Source organism: Myotis lucifugus, unplaced genomic scaffold (genome assembly GCF_000147115.1).
Source record: "Myotis lucifugus unplaced genomic scaffold, Myoluc2.0 scaffold_117, whole genome shotgun sequence".
NCBI classification, from domain to species: Eukaryota; Metazoa; Chordata; class Mammalia; order Chiroptera; family Vespertilionidae; genus Myotis; species Myotis lucifugus.
In genome coordinates, this window is record NW_005871165.1 from 2,485,755 (window position 1) to 2,506,373 (window position 20,619).

At 40.5% G+C, this 20,619-nt stretch overlaps 1 protein-coding gene across 1 annotated transcript in view; it reads right to left on the reverse strand.

The window, feature by feature from the left end:
- Nucleotides 1-20,566, reverse strand: part of DLAT (dihydrolipoamide S-acetyltransferase) — a 29,628-nt gene extending 9,062 nt beyond the window's left edge. The window contains 12 exon segments of the mRNA XM_006093496.3: nt 28-143; nt 4,677-4,784; nt 5,116-5,208; nt 6,025-6,092; nt 11,909-12,062; nt 13,117-13,304; nt 15,070-15,196; nt 19,014-19,164; nt 19,331-19,455; nt 19,758-19,859; nt 20,289-20,539; nt 20,542-20,566. Of these exon segments, the coding sequence (XP_006093558.1) occupies nt 28-143; nt 4,677-4,784; nt 5,116-5,208; nt 6,025-6,092; nt 11,909-12,062; nt 13,117-13,304; nt 15,070-15,196; nt 19,014-19,164; nt 19,331-19,455; nt 19,758-19,859; nt 20,289-20,539; nt 20,542-20,566 (1,508 nt within the window).
- Nucleotides 20,567-20,619: the final 53 nt, after the last annotated feature.

The following is a 20,619-nucleotide window of genomic DNA, read 5'->3' on the forward strand; positions in this document are numbered from 1 at the left end:
CACCTTCCCCAGCAGTGTTATACTTACTGTCTTATAACTGTGTCCAGCCAAGACGAATTTGCTTCAGGAACTTTTAAACATGCCAAAGCTGAAGCTTTTATGAGGAAGTCATTGACAGAAATTTTGCTTTTCCCTTCTAACATCTGCAAAGACAAGAAACCATTGTTTTTTAAATTATCTTCCCAAATACTGAAATTATATAATCTTGGGAAAGGAGATGGCGAGAGGGATTTACAAATGTTCTGAAGGGGAAAGGATGAAAAAATATACTCAGGTGAGGATTAAAAAAATAATCCTACATAATAAAAGGCCAATATGCTAATCAACCAAATGGGACGACCGGTTGCTATGACACACACTGACCACCAGGGGGTAGATGCTCAATGCAGGAGCTGCCCCCTGGTGGTCAGTGTGCTCCCACAGGGGGAGTGTCGCTCAGCTGGAAGCTGGGCTCATGGCTGGCGAGCACAGCAGCAGTGGCTGGAGCGCCTCCCGCTTCCGCAGCAATGCTAAGGATGTCCGACTGCTGGCTTAGACCCTTGGAGAGCAGACCTAAGCAGTCAGTCCGACATCCCCTGAGGGCTCCCAGACTGCGAGAGGGCACAGGCCAGGCTGAGGGACCCCCTACCCCGAGTGCACAAATTCATGCACCGGGCCTCTAGTAATGATAATAAACAAACAAACAAACAAATAAGATTATTCACCATGACATAATTGGATTTGTTCCAGGAATGCAAGGTTGCTTTAACATTATTACATTAATGTAATAATGTCTTAATAGGATATAGGACAAAAACCATATGACCATTTAAGAGACACAGAAAAGCATTTGACAAAATTCAACAATTCTTCATGATAAGAACATTCAACAAACCAGAAACAGAAAGTAACTTCTTGATGATAACAGATCTACAAAAACTCCACAATCATCATCATATTTCACTGGGGAAAGACTTATTTCCCCCTAAGATCAAGAATAAGACAAGGTGTCCACTCTTGCCGCTTCTATTCAACATTGCACTAGATGTGCAAGCCAGAGAAGTGAGATAGTAAAAGGAAATAAAAGGCGTCCAGATTAGAAAGGAAAAAGCAAAATTATCTTTATTTGCAGATGACATGACTTTGTATATAGAAAATCCCAAGAAACAAACTAAAAACCAATGTTGTAAGATACAAGATCAATATACAAAAGTCAATTTGTATTTCTATACAATAGTAACAAACTATCTGAAAATAAAATTTATAACAGTATTAAAAAGAAAATACCTAGGAAAAAATTTAACAAAAGAAGTGCAAAAACTTGTACTCTAAAACTACAAAAATCATTGAAATTGAAGAACTAAATAAATGAAAAGACATCCTGTGCTCATCTTAATATCCCTAACCCTTATAGGAAATATCCAGAATAGGCAAATCTATAAGACGGAAAGTAGATTAGTGGCGGTTTAGGGCTGCGGTTATAGCTGGAAGGTGTATGGTTTCATTTTGGGATGATGAAAATATTCTAAAATTTATTGTGATGATTTGTCATACAACTATGAATATACTAAGACCCACTGAATTGTAAACTTTAAATGGGTGAATGGCATGCTTTTTAATTATAACTGAATAAACAATTTAATATCTCTATATATAAAAGCCCAGCAGAACAGAACGACTGGTCGACCAGTCGCTATGACGTGCACTGACCACCAGGGGCCAGACACTCAGGATCTGCCATCTGTGGTCAGTGCGCTCCCACAGTGGGAGTGCTGCTCGGCTGACTGGGATGAGCAGCACTCCCACAGCAGGAGCAGCCACTCAGAGGGCCACAGCCGCTTGGCTGACCAGGATGAGCAGTGCTCCCAGAGCAGGCAATCCCCACAGGCCACACACCCTACCAGTGCATGAATCCGTGCACCGGGCCTCCAGTAATTAAATAAAATAATATACTAGACATATATTTTTCATGCCTAATTCACAAATATATTATAAAACAGCTTTAATATTTTGACAGTGAAAGTCTGTCATCATCTATGACCCCTGAGGCCAGTTACAAAGTTGTGCTGATGCTTCACTGCTTCATTTATCCATTCTTGCACCTGTTTGGCATATAACTCTAAAGCCCTGGATATAAAACAATGAAAAAAAAAGTATAAAAAAAAAAGTATATAAATTTTATTATCAGCCCTAGCTGGTTTGGCTCAGTGGATAGAGCGTCAGCCTGCGAACTGAAGGGTCCTGGGTTTGATTGTGGGCTCAATCCCCAGTAGGGGGTGTGTAAGAGGCAGCCAATCAAAGATTCTCTCTCATCATTAATGTTTCTCTCTCTCTGCCTTCCTCTCAGAAATCATATCAAAATATATTTTGATATTTTACAGAGAGGAAGGGAGAGAGAGAGGGATGGAGAGAAACATCGATGAGATAGAAGCATCGATTCAGCTGCCTCCTGCACGCCCCCCACTGGGGATGTGCCCGCAACCCAGGTACATGCCCTTGACTGGAATCAAACCTGGGACCCTTCAGTCCGCAGGCCAACGCTCTATCTGCTGAGCCAAACCAGCTAGGGCAATAAAAATATATTTTAAAAAAAATTCTATTATCAGGTAGCTTACAGTTTAAAGGGGATGAATAGATAATAAGATAAACATATAGACATTGTTAAGAGCTAAGGAGAAAAATAAAGCTGGGAAAAAGATCTAAAGAGAGAACTTATTTACCTCATTCCTCTTCCCTTAACTTTAGAGCAGCAGTTCTCAACCTGTGGGTCGAGACCCCTTTGGCGGTCGAACGACCTTTCCACAGGGGTCGTCCTGCATATCAGATATTTACATTACGATTCATAACAGTAGCAACATTACAGTTATGAAGTAGCAACGAAAACAATTTTATGGTTGGGTCACAACATGAGGAACTGTATTTAAAGGGCCAAAAGGTTGAGAACCACTGCTTTAGAGTAAGATGACCAGAGAAAACGAGGTAATGTTAAATCAAATCCTTCAGGAAGAGCAGGAGGAAGCCAGGTAGATACTAGAGGAAGCATAGCCCATGCAGAGGGAACAGCATGTAGGTGTACAGGTAGATGCTGAGGAATAGCAAGGCAACTATTGTGTCTTCAGCAGAGCGAGCAAGTGGGAAAGTAGTAGAAGAGGAAGTCAGAGAGGTTATAGACAGCCTGTGTAAGGACCCTATGCCACTCTAAGAAGTGTGGCTCTTTTCAATTCTTGAAAATATTTTTCATCTTCCTGTCTCCTACTTCATTAATACAAATGGTAGTCTAGATTCTTACCACCATAACTTCATGCTTATCTGACAAGCAAAAATATTATCTACCATTCAGGTATGCCAGTATGTATAAATCTAACATATTAATTTTTCTTAAAATACTGCTAACATCATGTCACTATTACTTAATGTTTAATTCATCAAGTCCAAATTCTTCTGCTTATAAATAAATAAGGTATTTCCCTAAACTAACAACTGTATCCACTCTAGAAAAGGTAACCTATCTCCTAAATATGCTATCCTTATTTCCCTTAAAAAAAAAAAACGTCCTAGCCAGTTTGGCTCAGTGGATAGAGTGTCGGCCTGTAGACTCAAGGGTCCTGGGCTCAATTCCAGTCAGGGGCACACGCCTTGGTTGCAGGCTCCTCCCCGGCCTGGGCCCTGGTCAGGGCTGGTGCAGGAGGCAACCAATCGATGTGTTTCTTTCACATCCATGTTTCTGTCTTTCCCTCTCCCACTCTCTCTAAAAAAAAATCAATGTAAAAATATGCTCAGGTGAGGACTAAAAAAAAAAATTTATTGATTTTAAGGGGGTGGGGGGAAGGGAGGGAGAGTGTGAAAGGAGGAGGGGGGAGAGAGAAAACTTTCTTCAACATTTTTGCCAGTCCAAACACTTCCTATTTTCCACAGTTCAACCAAGTGTTTCCTACACCATTCTGAATTCCCCAACTCTGTCACTGGTCTCCCCGTTCTCAGAACTCCGGTAACACTTAACAATGTAATCTAGCAGGCCAGGGGCATTACCACAGAGACTGATCTACAAATGAATATTTTTACTTTAATAAAAACTGCCTCCTGCCCTAGCCGGTTTGGCTCAGTGGACAGAGCCTGCGAACTGAAAGGTCCCAGGTTCGATTCTGGTCAAGGGCACAGGCCTGGGTTGTGAGCTCGATCCCTAGTGGGGGACTTGCAGGAGGCAGACGATCAATGATTCTCTCTCATCATGGATGTTTCTATCTCTCTCTCCCTCTTCCTCTCTGAAATCAATAAAAATATATTTAAAAAAATTGCCTCTCTCTTTTTCACATGCATGATCTTAATTAGATAAGCTCATGGAGAAGGACTATGCCTTATGCTGCATTCCCAAAAGTGACTTATGCTAAACACTATATAAGTGTTTGGTACTTTAACTATAAACACAAAGTAAACACACTGTATCTTATCTATCAAAGGACTCAGTAGTCTCATAGAATCATAGTGACTCTGCTAGGCTAAAATGGATCCAAGGCAGTCAACTGTAAATGACAGGCTTTAATCAAGGGTTAGAAAAATGCAGTTTCTCCAGGACAGTTTTTCCAAGTTAAAATTAAGATGACACCCATATTCCATCAACTGGCATACTGTTACAAAAGATATGGGCAAAAATGTCAATGTTTAGTGGTTTATAGAGTTGGAATTTCCAGACCTTTTACCTTATTAAGTTCTTTCCGTACCAACAAAACTTCTCCCATATTGACATCAATAGAAAGGTAATAATGAGGTATGGTTTGCTTGGATTGCATTAACCGCTGTGCAATAACCTGAAACCAAAGAGATTCAAAAGTCAATTATCTTGAGTTGAGGTGAGACTTTAACTAATTCAGGATTCTGTTCGCCTCTTTACCCTGTTCCTGGTAATGTTTACCTCAAAAGCATTATTAGAATTGGAAGACAGAGGACTACACCGTACCTTAGCCCCTTCTAACATTTTTTAATCAGAACAGTGTTTACCCCAAGTATGTAACTGGCCAAAGCAAACATCTCTTAAACTAATCATCTAAGACTGCCAACTAAAAAAGGTCCGTTTCAAACTATGGATGCAATGAAGATGCTCCCACCGCCTTAGTTCCAGATTTATGATAATACTCTTACTCGACGAATGTTGCTGATTGGGATATCTGTGAAGACACCTGTAGGTACTGGTGCCACTCCTGGAGCTGGGGGAGGCACGGCAGCTGCTGGAGCCTATGAGAAGGTAAAAAAGCTCTTAGTAACTGTGGATCAACCTTAGCATAAGCAAATGGAAACAACTACTACTGACTCTTGTACAGATAACAAAATACAAATTAAAAGGCTAATAAAAAAATAGCTGTTTCTATCCCAAGTGCAAAAGGGATTCAAATTTGGACATGCTTAAGAGTTTTGATTTTAATTTTTATACTTAGAATTCTGTAATCATGTTTTAAGTATCACTGTTCTTTGAGCCAGAGTATGTATAATGATTAGTTTGTCAAAATAATTTAAAAAAAATACATTTTCATTGATTTCAGAGAGGAAGAGAGAGGAGAAGAGAGATAGAAACATCAATGATGAGAGAATCATTGATTGGCTGCCTCTTGCATGCCCCACACTGGGGGATTGAGCCTGTAACCAAGAGGTCACATTTGATTCCCAGTCAGGGCACTGTGACCTTGATGTTTCTCTCTCTCTTCCTCTCCCTTCCTCTCTGAAATCAATAAAAATATATTTTAAAAATTAAATAAAATAAAAATAGGGCCTGAATGGAAAAAAGAGGATGTGCTAGAAAAAAATGTAGTGTCACTATTAAAAAAACAATAACACAATTTGGAATGCATGTCAATTTAGTGTCTCATCTTTGCTTTTATAGATGAATGACATCATATTCAAATCCATATACTACTAACCCCTGACATCAGGCAAAAGAAAACACAATTCTGATTAAGCTATTTCATTCATATATAATGTATGAAAGGGTCTAATAGGCTGGACAAAGCACTTTTCAGGGGACAAACTGGGGGGGAAAAAGCCAATGTAACTCACAGGAGCAGCTTTAGTAGGCACAAAAGAGTCGATGTCTTTCTTGATGATTCTGCCTTCTGGTCCCGTCCCTGGAAGAGATACATAAATATCAATCCCACAGACAACACCCTACTGCTGGTTCCTCAAGGAGACCAACACTGTGATTCTGCGCGCAAGTTCCTAAGGTTCTCTATCAAAGGCTGAAGGGATCACAGCCTTAACCCTGCCCTCTCAAGTTCCTAGAAATACCAGCTTTTGTCGATTGTTACTTTTAATTCACAGAGTGCTCTTGCTTCATCTGTAGTGGTTTATTATTTTTTAAATATATTTTTACTTATTTCAAAAGAGAAGGGAGAGGGGGAGAGAGATAGAAACATCAATGATGATGTCCTATCTGCTTTGGCTCTGTGGATAGAGCATCAGCCCGAGGACTGAAGGGACCCCAGGTTCGCTTCTGGTCAAGGGCACATGCCCAGGTTGCGGACTCGATCCCCAGCAGGGGGCGTGGTGTTTCTTTTCCTTTTTTAAATATATTTTTTATTGATTTCAGAAAGGAAGGGAGAGAAAGGGATAAAAACATTAATGATAAGAGAGAATCATTGATGGGCTGCCTCCTGCACACCCCACACTGGGGATCACGCCCACAACCCGGGCATGTGCCCTGACCAGGAGTCAAACCATGACCTCCTGGTGCATAGGTGGAGGCTCAACCACTGAGACACGCCAGCTGGGCAAAAGTGATTCTTTTTAACTATAGCAAGTATTCCTCTTTTGAAGTTTTATCTAATTAAATTGTACTTTATTTTTTCATCTCCTTTACTTTCAAATTGGGAAATACCAGCATAAGGGTAATGCTGAGTACAATTTACACCTCTAAAAGGAAGTTTAAGTGCCTCTTCCTGGTTAGCTCAAATAAACTTCTTTCTGAACCATTAAAGAGATCTCATTTGGGTTCTAGATTCATTTGACCATAAAGAGCCCAGGTAGTGTGCTCACTGGTTGAGCGTTGAGTTTGATTCTGGGTCAGGGCACATGCCTGGGTTGTGGGCTAGATCCCCAATAGGGAGTGTGCAGGAGGTAGCCAATCAATGATTGATGTCTCTCTCTGAAATCAATTTTTAAAAAAAAGAAAGAAAAGAACTCCCTTTGTACAGAGTCAACAGTTATGGTAACAACTGTGTTAGATAAATCAGGCAAGTTAATATTTTTACCCCAAAACCATGAATTACTCTAAGTCATAATGATCTTATCTGTGGAACCATTCATTCCTTATGTGGTCTCCATTTTTCACAACTTTCCCATAGTAGCCAAGGGTCTAAGTCTAAACTGGCCTGTGTTGGAGACTCTGAAGGAAATAGGTGTAATGTCATACATAAGGAAAGATCTTCAAAGTTCTTACTAGAGTTTATTTTTAATTTCCTTCCTCCTCCCATCCACAACCTCTTTAGGTTTAACTTCAGACCCAAGTAGTAAATAATCCTGAACCTTAATTCTAAGGAGATTCAGAATTTAGTTATTAAAATACCTTTTACAATGGCCCACTTCTAGAAAAAATTTGGTCAAATTGATTCATCTTCCCCCAAGGCAGACTTTTAAAAGGATTCACGTTGTATGAAGTTCGTCCCAACTCCTTTCCTTCATTATGAAAATTGAGTTGGCTAGGATTGTGTTTATCCTCACCAGGCGCTCTAGAACAGAGGTAGCAGTACCCCTATTAGATTCCCCTCCTTTTAAAGACAGAAGAAACCATAACCGCCCCTTACAACCAAGGCCGATCTGACACTGCAACCCCTCAAAAGAAGGAAAGCTGTAGCACTGCCTCGCCTATGCTAACCGTCAGCCACCTAACTATTAGGAGTTACATGCTTTTGCCTATCTCCCCAGGAAGGCACAACAGGCCATCATAAAGCAATACTGGTAAAGGGAAGAAAACTAGACTAGGACAAGAATGTACGGTTGTTGTCAAATATAAACTAAACAAATAGCTATAGTCACTTCAGTCTCATCTGTAGGAGAGAGACTATAATAACAGTTCCTGCTCACAGGATAAAACGGGATAGTGACAAAATTGCGGGTTATGTAAAGTACAGTCAATAATATTGTAATAACTATGTATGATGTCAGATGGGTACTAGACTTATCAGGGTAATCACTTTGTAAGGTATATAAATGTCTAACCACTATGTTGAACACCAAAAACTAATATAATATTGTATGTCAACAGCAATTGAAAAAAAAATTTTTTTCATGCGATAGTGATGTGAAAGTGCTTTGCATCAAAAAAATATAAAACAATATGGCTTGCCCTAGCTGGTTTGGCTCAGCGGATAGAGCGTCGGCCTGCGGACTCAAGGGTCCCGGGTTCGATTCCAGTCAAGGGTAATCTGTCCTTACAGAGAGATTGAGCCCAACAACCAATGGCTAATGATTTAATTAACCACACCTTCTTACTAAGACTCCTGAGCCCTGGCTGGGTACCTCAGTTGGTTAGAACATTGTCCCATATGCCAAGGTTTCAGGTTTGATCCTCAGTCAGGCACATATAAGAAGCAACCAAAGAATGCAAAAAATAGGTGGAACAACAAATCGATGTGTGTCTCTCTCCAATAAAAATTAAAACAATATTCTTGAATAATGAGATTTGCTGAGTTTCTAGGTTGGTGAACACATCACTCTGCTGGGAGGGTGGTGCTCCCAGAGAGGGCATGGAAGCTCTGCAACCCATCCCACCCCACCCCACCCCATGCCTTGTCCTATGTATTTCTTCTATTTGACTGTTTCTGAGTTGTATCCTTTACAATAAAATGGTAATAGTAAGTAAAGTCTTTTCCTGAGTTCTGTGAATCATTCTAGTACATTATTGCACCAGGGGGAGAGGGGTGTTAAGAACTCCTGATTTACAGCCAGTAGGTCAGGAGTCTGGTGGTCCCAGGACTTGCAACTGGTATCTGAAGTAGGAGTGTCTCATGGGACTGAGCCCTTAATCCTGTGGAGTCTGACACTCACTCTGGATAGTTAGTGTCATGATAGGATTGAATTACTGGATACCCAGTTGGTGTTGTAGAACTGATTGTTGGTGTGGAAAAAATACATTTGATGTCAGAAAACACCACACAATCAATGATCCTCTCAGCTCACTTATTCTAAACCACTCCCTCTCCCTCCTGTAAAATTTATTTGACCTCATCAAGACCTTCATTCCACTGACTCCTCTGTTCTCATCATCCATTATTTCCTTTTGTCTAAAGTTCCTCCTTACCCATTTTACACCCTATGGATCACTGTTATAATCACTTCCTGATCAAACTCCAAAATGTCAGCCTTCACAGTGCCAGCCCCAGAGTTGCTTAATTTTCCTGGGCGGGTGTGGGTGTGGGTGTGGGTTTTGGGGGGGGGGGGGGGCGTGAGATACACACCTAGCTGACTAACTGTACCACAAACCTAAAATAGAGACACAAAACTACACTGAAATTATGTTTTCCTTGAACTCACTTTCCCAATCTCTGAGAACACTATACAACCTAACCTCAAACCTAGCCACACTCATTCTCCAGCTGATATCCTCACTTCGAATAGCAGCAACCAGAGAGGTATTCTACCCATCCTCCACTATCAAACCTAAGGCGGCAGGGGGAGGCAGTTAGGGGGGACCGGGCTGGAAGGGGGGGGCAGTTAGGGTCGACAGGCGGGCAGGCAGGTGAGCAGTTAGGAGCCAGCAGTCCCAGATTATGAGAGGGATGTCAGAAGGGTCCCAGATTGGAGAGGGTGCAGTCTGGGCTGAGGGGACACCCCCCTCCCCCATGCATGAATTTCATGCACCAGGCCTCTAGTAAGCTATAAAGTCCTTTATGGTCTCACCCATGTTTCTTTCAACCTCATCTATCATTAGACCTTTTCTTTGCTCATTATGCTCCATTAACACAGGCCACTTTTAGGTTTTCAAATATGCTAAGCTCTTTTCCACTTTCAAACTGTGTACTACTGATCTCTCTGCCCAAAATGCTTCTTCCCCAGTTTTCCACATAGTTGGCTCATAGCTGACTCGTCTTCCAGGTCAGATCAAATGTCACATTAGAAAGAACTTCCCCAACCACCCTGTCTAAAAGCAGTCATAACTGCACATTTATTGACCCTGTTACTCACTCATATATCATCTGGTTTGTTAGCATGTAAATCATCTTATTAAATAATAATGTTATTGTTATTATAGCTAATACCTATAAATGCTTTCTATGTGCAGATACCGTTTATTAACTTATTTAATCCTCACAACCTATAAGGAATTCTTTTCAGATACAAATGAAGAAACTAAGACACAAAAGGTCATACAGATAATGTATGGCAGAGTTGGGGTTCAAACCCAAGCATTCCAGCTCCAGAATCTACACTCTTAACTACTATGCCATATTCCCTTTCTGTTCATTTATTTATTTATTGTTGGTAATATAACCATCTGACATGGAAATCTTGTCTGTCTTATGAGCAAATGTTGGATGTATAAACAATACTCAACGAGTATTTGTTTAAATAATAAATGAATCATCTTACTTGTCTAAATTCTCCAGATATACTTATTAACCCAGTCCTTCCTCCCCTTAAAATTTATTCCAACTTATATTGTTGTCCCTGGTTCTAATAACATATAAAGAATGACAATATACTAGTTATATACATTAACATGGGAAAACAGGTCTTACAATATTACAAGAATCCTCTTAGGTCCAAAAATTTACAGTATCTTATTCTTATATCTTTGGAGATTGGCTTGTCTTCTAACCACAAGACAACTAAATGCAAAGATAACCAGCACTGAGTGCCCATAGCTGGACAACTGGGAAAATAACCAGTTATTATTTTCTCAAGTAATTAAGGAAGGCAGAACATCAAAACAGAAGGCAGAACAAGGGTAGTGGGAATACAGGCTTTAGAATTAAATCTAGATTCAAATTGTAACTTTACTACTTAACAGAAAGGGAGCTCCCTTAAGAGTCTATTTCTTATACAAAAAAATAGGGAATAATTCTTACTTCAAAAAGTGTTACACAAATTAAATGTAGCACTACATGACTAGTACACAGTACTAGCCATCAAACCAGGTTCCACAAATAGTAATTTCTCCCCTTATCTCAATAAGAATCTTAATGCCTTACATTAAACTTTAGCTTAGTTTTAGTTTAAAAACATGTATTTAAATGCCAGGCAATAATAACAATATGAACAAAACAAGTATGTTTTGAGTACTTATATATTCTAGATACTATTCTAAGCACTTCACCTGTTTTAACGCACACAATTATCTCAGTTTTACAGATGTAAAAACAGATGAAGTAAGTAATTCCTATAAAGACATATACACTTTTAAGTAATTCACCAAAGAACATATTACACAGAAAATGACAAAGCCAGAATTAAATCCTAGATGGAGTGATTCAAGACCCCATGCTAAGCTATACTTTTTCTTTGGGGAGAAAAAGGAAAACATTTTCTTTTGCCCTCTGGGAGCTTTACTTGTTTTTAAGTCATTTCTAATCACCCAAACATCATGTTGTGATTGTGTATTGCTACATTCAGTCAGCCTAGAACTAATAGATTTCTTATTATATAATCAAGTCCTATAAACCAACTTTGCTGAATAAGCACATAATAATTTTTACCAACAATTAAGCAGTTCCCATGATTAGATACAGAAAAAATCTATCTAAATCATATAGGTAGATCTTAGACTAAATAAAGCACAATGAAATTTCCCAAATCTGTGGTAGCAGGAAAGGAGTTATTTCCATTCCTCATCTTTCTCCCCACCATCCCAGAAAAAATGACTATATATAGTTGTATTTACTGGTCTTAAGGAAGAAACTCAACCAAATTTTAGCTTTACAACTCCATTCCATAGAAACAGACTTACCTTTTACTTGTGTAAGGTCAATCCCCTTCTCTGCTGCCAATTTCTTTGCAAGAGGGCTAACAAACAACCTTCCCTTTGGTCCAGCAGGAGTAGCCGGGCGGGTGGCTGGCGGTGTAGAGGCTACAGGTTGGGGAGTTGGAGGAACAGGGGTCGCCTTTTTAAGAAAGTTACAAATTGTTAATTCACCACTGCAAAGACTGGTCTGAAAGATCAACAGCTTACATTTTTAAGTCAAAGATATTTTAATTGAATAACTTTCATTTTCCCTCCAAAGATCATAACAGTTTCCCTACTTAATCAACATAATATAGGCATATGAACAATAGCAATACTTTATGTCAAAGACAGAACAAAGTCATCTTACTCCATGATAACATAGAGGCATGGAATTTAATACCGCTGACCAGTATATATATCCTTATAGATTTTCTTCACTTTACTCTCTTGCCACTTCTTTATTTTCATTTTCTTACATCACCAACATGGTTTTCGTTTTTATTAAACCTAATTTCAAAACAATAAAGTATGCTGGAAGGTCTCATGTTGAAAGTACCTTAAGAAATAAAACAAAACTACTACTTGCCAGCTCCCCATGAATGTATGGCAGTCAGAAATCAAATTTTCTTTGACAGAAATGTGTACCTAGTCTACACCATCATGATTCTGGCATCTGCAGAAGCCTTCCGACACTGTTATCAATGCTTGGAATTCATACAAGCTCATTTTACAGGTATATAGCATACCATGTAGAGTATATAGTGTCAGACTAAGTTTTATGCAAAACAAGTCATGTTATGTCAAGGTTCCAATGTATTATAAAGATAAGCCTGACCCACTATAACATGCGACCACCAAGAGGGTTGACAGTGACAAAGATTACATAGTAAATCCTATAGAAAATGGGGAATAAAGCATTACCTTCCATATGCATAAACATCTATAGCAAAAAAGGAACCTGTCACCTCAGCTTTGTTCTCAGCATGACTCAAGACAGCATGAAAAAAAGGAAAGCTACACGGATCAAATTATTGGCCATTAGGTGAATGGTGCAGTGCCACACCCCTTGTAGGTCTCCACAAATGTTAGCCATTTCCTTTCTCATTCATAAACTCTTAGAGCTAGAAGGAACCTAGAATATCATCAAATCTAATCCCTAAATTTTAAGAAAGGGATAAATAGTGTTCCCTCCATTCTGGAAGCATACCTACCAGGGGAGGGGTAGGTGGTGGTGCTTGTGGCTTTAAATCAGTTACTCCAGTTGGCCTATAGTCAGCAAATGCTGGTATATCTGCCTCTTTTTCTACAATGATACAGAGTGGTGTTCCTAAAGGGACATCTCTTGTGCCTTCTGGGACCAGAATTTTTGCCAGGTAACCTTCTTCTTGTACTTCAAAACCTTAAACAGAAAGAAATACTATTATGGAACTTAAAGGATTCCACTACTCCTCCAAATTCATGACACAGTTTTAAGTAAAAGGTTCTTCTCCTTCAAGCTATATTAACCCTTTGCAAGCTATTTAACTTTTTTGTTTCAGTTTCTTTACCTGCAAAATGGGGATATTATCTACTTCACAAGATATTATGAACATTAAATGAATTCATATTTTTCAAGTACTTAGAAACAGTACCTGGTACAAAGTAAACACTAAATAAGTATCTGTTAAATAACTATGAGAGATTATAGACAGTAGTTAGTTCTAAACATTTTCCTAAAAACATCTCCAAGGGCAGGCCCTAGGCAGACCCACAGACTCTAAGATGGCATTAGCATACTGGTATAGATCAGAACCAAATGGATCTTAAACAAAGGCAGCTACTAAAAGCATCTTTGGAGTTTTTCAAAGTGGCTATATTTGGTATTACCAAATGTTAAGAAATACAGTATTACTAGGTTTTCTATGGTGTCAGCAACTTACATTTTATTCAGCTGCTGCTTTCCTTATAAAAAGAAAATAAAGGACTCCAAGACCACAATAGAGTTTAAAGAGTTAACTAAGGTTGCCCTAGCCGGTTTGGCTCAGTGGATAAAGCATCAGCCTGTGGACTGAAGGGTCCCAGGTTCGATTTTGGTCAAGGGCACATGCCTGGGTGCGGGCTGGATCCCCACTTCAGGGCATGCAGGAAGCATGATTCTCTCTCATCATTGATGTTTCTATCTCTCTCTCCTCTCCCTTCCTCTCTGAAATCAGTAAAAATATATTATTAAAAAAAAAAAAGAGTTAACCAAGATTATATTTCTCTAGTGATTAGTCTCTAGAATACCAGCCTCTACAGCAACATTGGCATTCAAAGCAGATACTGATCTGCAAAGCAGATCTATTGCTACCAATGTTTTTTGTTTCTTTCTCTCTTTTTCACAAACAATTCACTCTTCTAATAAAATCTATGGGGGGAAACACAATATGCAAAAAGATAAGGAGCTGCCCTGGTAGAAGTGAGAAAGGGGAGCAGGGCACAGTAGAGTGCTGCTTGTTAAGTCCGCCTTTGCCCCACAATGCCATCAAGGAATCATGGGGTTTGAAGCCAATGATTTCATGATTTCGGAACACAAACTGAAAACAACCACTGCAGAGGATGCCCAGTATCTCCCACTGAATCTTTGGGGATTGAACAGGAAAGAAATATATTTATCTATAATTTATAAGTATTATCATAAATATATGATTATCTATGTGAGTTTTTCTCTGAGCATAAAAATGAATAGAAAAAACGTGTGAAAATATGATATCTGAACAGGTGTATTATACATTCTATCAGTCATTCTCAAACTATGAAAACAATTTAAACCCTGGTTTCAGTTTTCCCTCAAAGTCATCTTACATTCTTTGGTATTTCCTGCCTTGGGAGTTATGTTCCCCTTGCCCACTTTAGACAACACAGTTCTGATATATCTTCTCAGTAACATAAATAAGGCTAAAAAGCAAATTGTGACCTAAAAATAATCTCAAAGTTGACATATCCCTGATTCAATGAAAGCGCAGTATGAAACTGACAAATCTGACTAGGCATACTTTTGTTATGAAATATCCTGTTCCAGGAAATGAATCCTAAGAATTAAAATGTTTCATGTTATCACTCACTCATTATAGGACAGGACGGCAATCCTCTTCCCTCATTGGAAAACTCAGAGTCTCAACCATTAAGAGCTGAAGAAATCTCACCTATAGTGGCCTTGTCAGTCTCTATCTCTGCCAGTAAGTCTCCTTCACTTAGCTTCTCACCCACTTTTTTTTCCCATCTCTGAACTGTCCCCATGGTCATGGTGGGAGAGAGGGCAGGAAGAAGCACCTGTAGAAACAAGCAATTATTGCTTAATACTAGAAAGCCTGGATACAATAGCATTCAGGCAAGTTTAGTTTTATAATGATAGTGACTATAACAATCCAGACTCCCATCTGCTGGATACCCCCAAAACAGCAAAAGCTTAGTGCTCAACAGTGTCCCGCAAGTTAAATAATCCTTCAAATCTCAAGTTTTTATCGTATCAGTAATACTCTGACCCACCCTCCAAAGTTAAAAGCAATGAGCAGATGGGAAAGATTTCTAGAGTCAAAATTAAGTCCTCATTATCTAAACAAAGAACCTCTTTTCAACTTTTTTAACACTTAGAATAAGGTAGAATTTTTCATTTTTACAGAATGATCTTAGTCCAGGCTATTCCATTAAAATTTGCTGTACTCTGTGTATTAGCATCTATCTTTTCATTCAGAGAAAACTGCATTTCTCCCAAACTTCCCAGACATATTTCCAAGACAAAAACAACTAATATTAAGAACTGCCGCCAAAACCGGTTTGGCTCAGTGGATAGAGCGTCGGCCTGCAGACTGAAAGGTCCCAGGTTCGATTCCGGTCAAGGGCATGTACCTGGGTTGCGGGCACATCCCCAGTAGGAGATGTGCAGGAGGCAGCTGATCGATGTTTCTCTCATCGATGTTTCTAACTCTCTATCTCTCTCCCTTCCTCTCTGTAAAAAATCAATAAAATATATATTTAAAAAAAAAAAAAAGAACTGCCCTTGCCCTGGCCAGGTGACTCAGTTGGTTGGAACGTCATCCTGTACCCCAAAAGGTTTTGGGTTCAATCCCCAGTCAGGGTACATACAGAAGACAACTGATCAATGTTTCTCTTTCCTTCCCCCCTCCGCTCTCTCTAAAAATCAATTAAGCCCTGGCCAGTTTGGCTCAGTGGATAGAGTATTGGCCTGCGGACTGAAGTGTCCCAGTTAATGGCACATGCCCCGGTTGCGGGCTCGATCCCCAGTAGGGGGTGTACAGGAGGCAGCTAAACAAGATTCTCTCATCATTGATGCTTCTCTCTCTCTCTCTCTCTCCCTTCCTCTCTGAAATCAATAAATGTATTTTAAAAAAAAAACCAGCCCGGCCAACTTGGCTCAGTGGTTGAGCGTGGACTTATGAACCAGGAGGTCACAGTTTGATTCTTGGTCAGGGCACATGCCCCGGACTGTGGGCTCGATCCCCAGTGTGGGGTGTGCAGGAGGCAGCTGATCAATGATTCTCTCATCACTGATGTCTCTATCTCTCTCCCCCTCTCCCTTCCTCGCTGAAATCAATAAAAATATATTAAAAACAAATAAACAAAAAACACAAAACGGTCCTGGCTAGCATGCTCAATGGTAAGAGCATCAGTTTGCACACCAGAGGGTCTCAGGTTCGATTCCCCAGTCAAGGGCAATACCTACTAGGTTGCAGGTTCCATCCCTGCCCCTAGTAGGGGTACCTGTGGAAGGCAACCAATTGATGTATGTGTGTGTCTCTCTCTCCTCCCCACTCCCTTCCATTCTCTGAAAATCAATGGGAAAAATATCCTCAGTCCTCAGGTGAGAAAACAAAACAAAATAAAATATATTCTCAGGTGAGGATTAACAAAACAACAAAAAAAGAACTATTCTTTACAAGTCACTTCCACCCCAATAAAATCTAAACAGCAGACTGGCTAATCTACATTAAAAATTGTCTTCCTATTTATATGGCTTGTGTGTCCACTGAATTTGGATGCTTACTTGATTATGGGTTTTGTTTGGTGTCTTTGTAGTGCTTTAAGGAAAATCATTTCAATTGATGTCTCACGAAGGCAGGGAAAAAAGTAAAACAAAACTTAGAATTCTGATTAGAAAGAAATTTTAAATATTTTTCTTGTTCAGAATTTGTCATCTTCATCTACTTCTTATCATTAGTGGAGCTGAGATAAAGAAGATGTGGTACATACACAGCATCCCCCCAAAAATGTATACACACTGTAATAGCTGATAGTTCAATTTTGAAAATGAAATGTATTTTTAATAAACACTACCTTTAAAATTATTCAAAGTGTGTGCATACATTTTTGGGGGAACACATACACACACGATGGAATACTACTTAGCCATGAAAAAAAATGAATCACTGCCATTGTGACAACATGAATAGATCTCGAGAATATTGTGCTAAATAAGTGAGACAGATAAAGACAAGAACTGTATGACTTCACTTATGTAGGATACAAAACAAAAAGCAACAAACAAAAACAAACTTACAGATCCAATAGACTGGTGGTTACCAGAAGGAAAGGGGGTTAATAGGAGGATAAAGGGGATCAAATACAAGGTGACAGAAGGAGACCAGACTTCAGATGGTGAGCACATAACAGAGTATATGTATTGTAGTATAAGGCTGTACACCTGAAATTTACCTAATGTTATTAACCCAATAATTTTAATGAAAACTCTCACTAAAAAAGAATTAGGACATGGGCCCTAGCTGGTTTGGCTCAGTAGATAGAGCATTGGCCCCTGGACTGAAGGGTCCCAGTTTCGATTCCAGTCAAGGGCATGTACCTTGGTTGCAGGCACATACCCAGTAGGGGGCGTGCAGGAGGCAGATGATCGATGTTTCTCTCTCATAGATGTTTCTAGCTTTCTATCCCTCTCCCTTCCTCTCTGTAAAAAATCAATAAAATATATATTTTTAAAAATAAAAATAAATGGAAAATGTCCTCGGGTGAGGATTAACAACAAAAAATTAGGATAATTAAGACATAATCCTAACCCTTGAATATAAAGCCACAGACATAAAATGGAGAGAAATGAAGTCAAAGTTATGTAGTGAGACAGAATTTGCTGGACAAGATGAAATAAATATTGAACTAAACACCAGGCAAAACTTCTTCATGAGTGACTGTTAATAATAGATCATGGAGTAGATCATTATGTTAACACAAAAAAGACTCTTGTATAGAAATTTCTACAAATAACTAAGTGAAGGAAAAGTTCTAGTCTTAACCCTTTACAGAAGGCAGCTGGTTTTTATCCATTTCTGGTATCAGAAACACACTAATATACATGGGATTACCCTAATATCTAATAAACTGACTTAGTTAAGAGAATCAACTGTGATTGTTGCCTTCAGCTTTGTTTCAATGCTATGAGATATGTCTATTCTACACTTATTCTTTATTGTTAATTCTCTCATTTATTAATACTACTGGACTACTTCACACTCTTAGAAAACAGAACACGCCGAAACTGGTTTGGCTCAGTGGATAGAGCGTTGGCCTGTGGACTGAAAGCTCCCGGGTTCGATTCCGGTCAAGGGCATGTACCTGGGTTGTGGGCACATCCCCAGTAGGAGATGTGCAGGAGGCAGCTAATCGATGTTTCTCTCTCATCGATATTTCTAACTCTCTCTCTCTCTCCCTTCATCTCTGTAAAAAAATCAATAAAATATATTAAAAAAAAAAAGAAAAGAAAATAGAACACCACATTGCAAAGGAAAACACCAATTGAGGACTTTCATTCAACAGACAGCACTTGAGGCCCACTAAAAACTCTATCTATACATATTAAGTACAAATCATCCTCAAAATATAACATAATGTCGTGAATGAAAAATGCCAAGCATTATCCTGCTACTACATTGTGGCTGAGAATAACACACCTGGAAGTAACTAGGATTAAAAGTTATCAATTTTCACGTTTAAATTCCTATTTACTTTCACGACAAGAGGTAGCCATATTTAATGCCAGTTTCCAGAATGTGATAGCCATCTCTGAAAACTAATGAATAGATAATAAACTTTCTAGAGTTAACACCCAGAGGCTGAGCCTCACCTGCATGTGAGTGGGAAATGAGCTACCAGGAGCCTGAGCAGAAGGTGTAGGTGGCGAAGAAGTGACAGCAGGGGTTGGTGCTGGGGCTGCTTGTGGGGTGGGTGCTGCCGAATCCAGTGTATAATTTTTAAAGGCCTCAACATCCTCAGGTCTAAGGAAGAGAAAGAATGCATAAGTATAAGGGGGTGGGGGGTTATAAAGCAGATTTAGCTCCTACAGAAGGAGTCTTAGGAGCCTTTAACTCCTAATTCCTCGATTCTGGGTTAAAATAGCCCACTAATCACCTAAATTCCAAAAATCACCAGGGTGCTACTCACTTTTCAACTGTGATACAGATGACAGCTCCAATTGGAACATCTCTGGTGCCTTCGGCAACAAGTATCTTTGCCATGTAACACTCCTCCATGCTCTCAAATCCCACCGTGGCTTTATCAGTTTCAACCTTTTAACACAAAAGTAGGCGCTTAGGCTTGTGCTGCCAAGTTATGAAGATTATTAGCTTGTGTTTAGAAGTGAAGATACAACCTCTATCACAGCGCTGAAAGAAGGAATTATTTTTTAAAACTTAGCTAAAAATTTATTTCTGCCAGCTGCTGACCATTTAACCAAGCTTCTCTAACGTCAAGTTGAAATCAACATCTCAGTTTCTTAAGCAAAAGGAGTAACTACCCACCCGGAAAGTTAATGCTCCGTTTAGCTAACTCGGTCCCTTTTAACTTATCTCCATATTTTAAAACAGCTCACCTCTGCAATGAGTTCGCCCTCGTTGATTTTTTCCCCTTCCTTTTTCTCCCAACGGGCGATGGTGCCTGCTTGCATGGTGGGGGAAAGAGAGGGCAATGCAACCTGGAGGAGGAAAAGGAGGAGCACGAACATTTAAACGGGCTGCCTCCCTCTCCGTCCGGTTTCCCGTTTCATGCCATTCAATGTAATGCAAAGAGTTTGCGTCTCGCCACCCGCTGGGCCCTGGGGCCGTGGGGATGTGCAGGGAGCTCCGGCCGCCAGGACCTCCCGTGCCAGCTTCCTCCTCCCGGTCTGCCGGAGCCCGGCCCTGCGCAGACACCCACACGGAGCCCCGGGGGCGGGCGCTCGTCTCTCAATGGGACGGGTCGGGAGAGGAGGCTGCAGAGTGACCGCACAGCGGGGAACCGGAGCGGCGCAGGGCAGGTGCGGGGCGAGGGTGCGGGACTGCGGAGGCCTCCGAGGAAGACTCGCGGCCAAGAAGTCGACTCTGAAGGACAACGGGGTCTCGCGAAGGGCAGGTCGGGGGCTCACCTTCTGATGCGGGGGGAGACTGTAACAGCGGCGGTCGGGCGACCCCAACAGCGGCAGCAGGAAGCGACCCCGCGGCGTGGTCCACGGGCCGGGGCGCCAGCCGCAGACGGCGCGGACGCCGCCGTATCCAGGTGTCGCGCCGTGGCAACGAGCCGGGGCCGGAGCGCCTCGCGGGGTTGCGCTGGGGACCTCCGGGCTCTCTCGCAGGGCGGCCTGCTGAGCTCTGAACCCGGCTCGGGGAGCCGCATCCGGGCTCGTCGCGCACAGACGCGCCACATCGTGCCACCTGACTCCAACACTCCCGAACCTACGCCGTCTTCTGGAGTGACCT